Raw genomic sequence first — 6194 nt, 5'->3', positions numbered from 1 at the left:
TGATTGAGATGCATTTAGGAGCTTGTTTGTAGGGTCCTTTGTGAGCTCCGATTAAGACCATGTTCTTATTTTGCCCTATCAAAATCTGATATGAAGGTCTATCCTCTTTCGAAGAAACTCAAGACAAGTCCTTGTGAAGGGCGCTTTCAGAGACGTCTAACTAACTGTAATATAGATAATTTAATCCCCTATGCTCCCTTGTCGATAATTTGGTTTATCTAATGCCATGGACATGGACGCTTAGGAGCTCTGGTCACTAATCATGTTCCTACCCAACATTTGATCAAGTATTATTATTGAAAATGACAAAAAAAATTAAGAATAAAAATAAGGAAAAATGTGTTTTGTGGCTTAAATCAATGTTTTCAAATGCCTGTTGCTTGCTGGATTCCTTAATTATGTGGTGTTACTATGCTACTGAAGGCCAATGATATATTTTGTCTGTGTGACAGTACAGTTGATGCGCATTAAAAAATAACACACCAAAAATGTATTACTACGATACTTGTTAAATTTGGACACATGCCATCTTATTAAATGAATGTTCTATTAACCAGCATTGTCACGTGACAAAAACAACTCAGCTGAAGTTTTTCGATCTCATGTTTTATAAAAATCTCTTGATACATGCACTTAGAGAAAAAAAAAAATTTCACTAAGACCTTGAAGAATAAAGATCCTAAGATAATCTTACAAATATGTACACAATCTGCGGTAAAGATTGCAAGTCCTAATGCAATATTCCTTTATTGGATTTGCTAGAAACTTTAATTAAGCCCTAAACCCCAACTCGTATATTCTCTTCTTTCAAGCGTGGACAGGAATTCATTCAAGACAAGGGAACCGTAGGGTTTTGACGTGGGACAAAACGGTGGTTTAAGATGCTTCCTCATGGCTTCGTTTCTTGGAGATTACAAAAATACATAATATTGTCGTACTTGTTGCATGGGATATATTTTCAAAGATTTACAAAAAAGTGATGCATGCATGCATGAACGCTAAATGCCGAAAACATAAAACTAATATGCATGTGCTCATAAGATTGCAGGACCGACATGTATGTATGATATATATATATATATATATATATATATCCAACTTCTCAGACTCAATTTGTTTTAAATAACAATTTTATATTCGTTTTGTTGACATACAATAGTTTTATCATGAAAATCTAATGAGTTAACGAAGTGAAAAGTCTGTAGAAAAGAGAATCGAAAGCACCAATAACAAGTACTGCTACATTTACTACATTTTTTTATATTGTATTCATATCACTTCTAATTGAAGCAAGACTCTCAAATATATATGAATCTCATCTTTATTACAGAGATGGTACAAATATAGTATAAAAGATTCCGTAAAAGCAGCGTTTTGTGCACCAACAATTGTATGAATACCCTTACCATTTCTGATTACATACAATCATGCTTTTTATTTTTTATTTTTGAACAAATGTTCTCATTTACATTAAGAGGGTGGCTTAATTAGTCTCACAATAGACTAGCAAAAATGTAATTCATATTCGCATGTAATGAAAATTTAACTTAAAACCTTTTACTTACAATTGAAGAGGCTAGGAATACTACTAAACCATAATATTAAATAATATCTTACTTTTTATTTAAAGAAACAACTTAAACAATGCAGTTGGCAAGTATATAAATATATGACATTCGAGGTGAAATTTTCTATTAAAATTGCTTAAAAGGCCCTGGTCGGTAGATTAATATATCCTGCTGCCATTTTCACTTTAAAAGGCCCTGGTCGGTAGATTGGGAGTAAATAATCGTAATTTCTAATGAGGATATTAGTACAGAAAGAAGAAGAAAAAAAAGATTGTTAACAATTTGTGCATGCATAAGACAAAGATGCATTGCCACTTGTCCTCCGAAAGAATTACAAATTTAAGACAATTAATACGAATCATTTGTCTTGTTAATCATGGTTCATGAACATTTGTCTTGTTAATTGTTAGCAGAATTGTTTTTGTTCCATCTCTTAGTTAATTCTTTGATTAAGAGTCTAGGACCAATTAAAATGAAAAAAAAAATATATATATATATGCGTCAACAAACATTAATTAGAGTAATAGGCTGTGGGTTTTGTATGTGAGTGAATTGCTTTCACTCGTTCCTACGTGCACACATGCACTCACACGTGTATAACAATGATATATATTATTGGAGAAGAAGAGTTGGAAACAAGATGACAAGAACTGAACCAAAACTCATTTAAAAAGTCTGAGAATCATCACATGATGTCGTTCAGCGAGTGACAAACGATCCCGACTGTCAAACCTAAATGTTAATTAAACTCTCTCTATGGCAAGTTACGGACCTAAATGTGTGTTTATCTACATTCGACCTTTTTTTTAAGGTAAAGTTATTTGAACTTTTTTCATGAAGAATATATATATATATATATATATATATATATATATATATATATTTATATATTTTAACAAACGAAGTCTTATAATAAATTTGTAATAATGTGGTTCATCATATATATATGTTTGGTCCAAAGACGGAGCCATCATATACTCACTGGGTTCCATCACATTGGTCTGAAAAGAAAAAAGAGCACATATAATATCAACTTCCGCACATTCATCTTCTCCTTACCGATTTTTGTGCATTTCTAATCATTGAATTGAACAAATTAAAAGAAAATTAATGCACAAAAATAAACAAAGACATGCGTAGAAAGATCACATTATCACATTATGACAAATGCCCCATTACTCAAATTTGAGGGCAGTCCGTCGGCTGTTTGGTCCCAAGCCTCTAATAAACTCAAGTTCCCAGCAACATACCTTAATTCGGTGGTCCAAAATTCAGGCATGAGGGATCTCGCCTCTTCAATGTAATTAAAGTCGGCCATCCATGTGACCAAACGCCAAAAAAAAAGGGGACATATAGTTCCTGATGTCCCCACGCCCAAGTAACACCAGAGTTTCATTTTTTTTTTTTTTTTCAAAAAAATCATTACTAATTTTATACAGAATAATATTCACACCATCATACAAGCATACAAATGTAAATCATATATATTACATGGATAGTATACATTGGATAAGAGACTAGAAATTTATTGTCTTTACTTACTCATATCATAATACACAGCTATTTTCTAGACCGAACGTCAATTAATCGATAAAGTCCTAATACTATTGTCCATAAAATACAAAATTTGTCATTTAAAAAAGAATAAATGTTTTGCATTAGTAATTTCTCAGAATATGCTTACATCAGGACATAACAATGTTTTTATTTATTATTGTAATTTGAAGCCCTTTTATTTTAGACATAATCAATATCTAATTAATTTGTAATCATTTGATATAGTGACACTCAGTTGCTATTTTATTGAACGAGAACGATTGAAGGCGTCCGACCGTCTACAAAGGAGAAACCGCACCGAGCGAAGATCAACTTGGAAGTAAAGACTTTAATTTATTGCCTTAAATAAGTTAATGCTATGTTACTATTCAAGGGAGAAGAGATGTGTGTGGGGTGGGGCAGTGTCAAAACATAACACATGCACTACCCAAATGGAAGCACGAAAACGAAATAATGGGTGGGACTCGGCCACTTCCCACCATGAGCAGTACTCAAGACTACTCCAAGTTGCTAATCACATTCTGCACAGATTTGAAACCTCTACTTACAACCTTATTTATATCATGCCCTTAACTTTGTTTCTCTCTTAAGGATCAGAATGTTCATAAATGGAAAAAGATTAGAGAAAAAAATACTTAAAAATTCCATGTTTTGATTAAGCAAAAATTTCTCCCATGTGCAAAGATACCATTATCTGTTAAGACTACCTACCATTTATTCAACAAATGGAAGGGGATTTTCAACTTTCTTGGGCCACAAACTAAGAATTATCACCTTTATTTTTTAATCAAAATTAGTTAAGCACTAAAAACTAAAAGAAAATGCTATTCACACTCCTAAGTTACCATCATTCACACGCCTGTTTGATGACAAGAATTAAACAAGATTGAAACTGACTAGAATAAAATTTTATAGACTCCTACATCTTGAGACGGGACTTGTAAGACCCAATATATTGATATCCAATTCACTACGTAAGTCTAGTCTTAACATTTATAAGTTCACTAAGCAACAACTAGACATTATTAGTCTAATTTAACTGAAACAGTCCACTCAAATTCAAATACCTGACAACATTTTAAATATAAAAATAAAAATATTACTTTTACCATATTTTTCATACCACATTTGTAACATCTTTCTAATAAAGATAAAATTCATATGTGTTGAGGGACCCATCTCAATGCAGTCAAAGAAATCAGAATATATATATTTTTAAGAGATTTAATGGATGAGAAATGCATGTGGAAAGTTTGGCCCACGGGGATATCGGTTGGTAACCCCAACCACAACCAGGGCATGTGCGTTTGGTTTTCTCAATTACTTGTTTGTGGCTGTTTTCTGTGAAATAATATGCAAACAAACTCACTCACAATCCTCCCAAGTTTCCTTATAAATATAGGAACCCTCGTGCACTGTAAAGCACAGAGCAAACTCCACCTGCCCTACACAAAAACTAAACTCCTCTCTTTCTTTTCCCTATTGAAATCAAAACCCACCAAAAAGCCACAAAAATGGCAGCTCATGCATTGTCTTTTGTTCCTATAGCCCTCTCTGTTGTTCTCTTTAATCTACATCTGCATGGTGTATTTGCTGTTTATGGTAGCTGGGAAGGCGCTCATGCCACATTTTACGGTGGCGGTGATGCTTCTGGCACAATGGGTAAGTTCAAAACTCAACTGTCAATTACTTATCACAATAAAAGAAAAAAAAAAAAAACAGAAGCGTTTTTAGACAACTAAAATCGCTTATAAAGTACCCTTTATGGGTTTTGGAGGTGGTTCCTCAATAAGCATTTTCATGTGTTTTTCCAAAACGCACTAAAATTTTTAATGACGATAATTATATATATTTATATTTTTTTTAATGAAAGCGCTTATGAGCATAAGTGTTTCTCATATAGAATATAAACAATCCAAATGAGCCAAAACTGGGACTGTAAACAACATTTCGGTAACGAAAGAAAAAGATTTGTTTAATTTAAGATCGTTGGGGTTTGATATTAATTTGATTTGGGTTTTACAGGAGGAGCATGTGGTTATGGGAATTTGTACAGCCAGGGGTATGGAACCAACACTGCAGCTTTGAGCACAGCATTGTTCAACAATGGCTTAAGCTGTGGGTCTTGTTATGAAATGAGATGCGACAATGACCCGAGATGGTGCCGTCCTGGATCCATCATTGTTACTGCTACAAACTTTTGCCCTCCTAACTTTGCTCAGTCCAACGACAATGGCGGATGGTGCAATCCTCCTCTCCAGCATTTCGATTTGGCTGAGCCTGCTTTCTTGCAAATTGCCCAATACCGTGCTGGAATCGTGCCGGTTTCCTTCAGAAGGTAGGCCTTGAAGTTAAAGAAGAACATTTCTTTGGTTATCACAAGTTTAGTAGATAATATGAAACGGAGTTTAATCAAGGTGAAATTACTATGAAAATAGGTTATAACCGAAAATTTTAAGATATTATGTTGTCAAACTGAAAATCTAAATAATTAAGCTAGTTCTTTTTTGAAAATGGCTTTTAGTTAGTGACAACGTAACATGTCAAATATTTGAAAAGGCAACATTAGCCGATTATAATTGTGTTTTGTCTTGGCAGAGTACCTTGTGTGAAGAAAGGAGGAATAAGATTCACCATCAACGGCCACTCCTACTTCAACCTGGTTTTGATCACCAACGTGGCTGGGGCAGGAGACGTCCATTCAGTTTCAATCAAGGGGTCCAGAACAGGGTGGCAACCCATGTCAAGAAACTGGGGTCAAAACTGGCAGAGCAACTCTTACCTCAATGGCCAAGCCCTCTCCTTCCAAGTCACCACCAGTGACGGTAGAACCGTCACGAGCTACAACGTCGCGCCTGGTAATTGGCAGTTTGGTCAGACATTCTCCGGGGGTCAATTTTAGAGATATTCCTCTACATTATTGGTAAAAATTTGTATATCTATCTGTCATTTTTTTCCCGTAAACTTTTCTGAGTGTAAAAGCAAAGAGTTGTTGTGAAGTGGAGGTTTGCTGAGGTGAGCTAAAAAAACACCCGCTGGGCCTTTCACATTTGAGTTTTCTTGGAGAAA

At 34.2% G+C, this 6194-nt stretch overlaps 1 protein-coding gene across 1 annotated transcript; it reads left to right on the top strand.

The window, feature by feature from the left end:
- The first annotated feature begins 4397 nt into the window (after window positions 1–4397).
- On the top strand, window positions 4398–6194 carry EXP3 (expansin-A4-like). The gene is given in 3 exon segments (NM_001302322.1): window positions 4398–4787; window positions 5151–5463; window positions 5724–6194. Coding segments are annotated over 3 exon segments (765 nt in total). The 5' UTR covers window positions 4398–4639; the 3' UTR covers window positions 6028–6194.

The sequence above is a fragment of a genome, unplaced genomic scaffold, assembly GCF_019419815.1.
Source record: "Pyrus x bretschneideri cultivar Hongxiangsu unplaced genomic scaffold, Pyrus_bretschneideri_v1 Contig5, whole genome shotgun sequence".
NCBI classification, from domain to species: domain Eukaryota; kingdom Viridiplantae; phylum Streptophyta; class Magnoliopsida; order Rosales; family Rosaceae; genus Pyrus; species Pyrus x bretschneideri.
The sequence above is the reverse complement of the archived record's forward strand: the minus strand, read 5'-3'. Positions and strand labels throughout refer to the sequence as shown.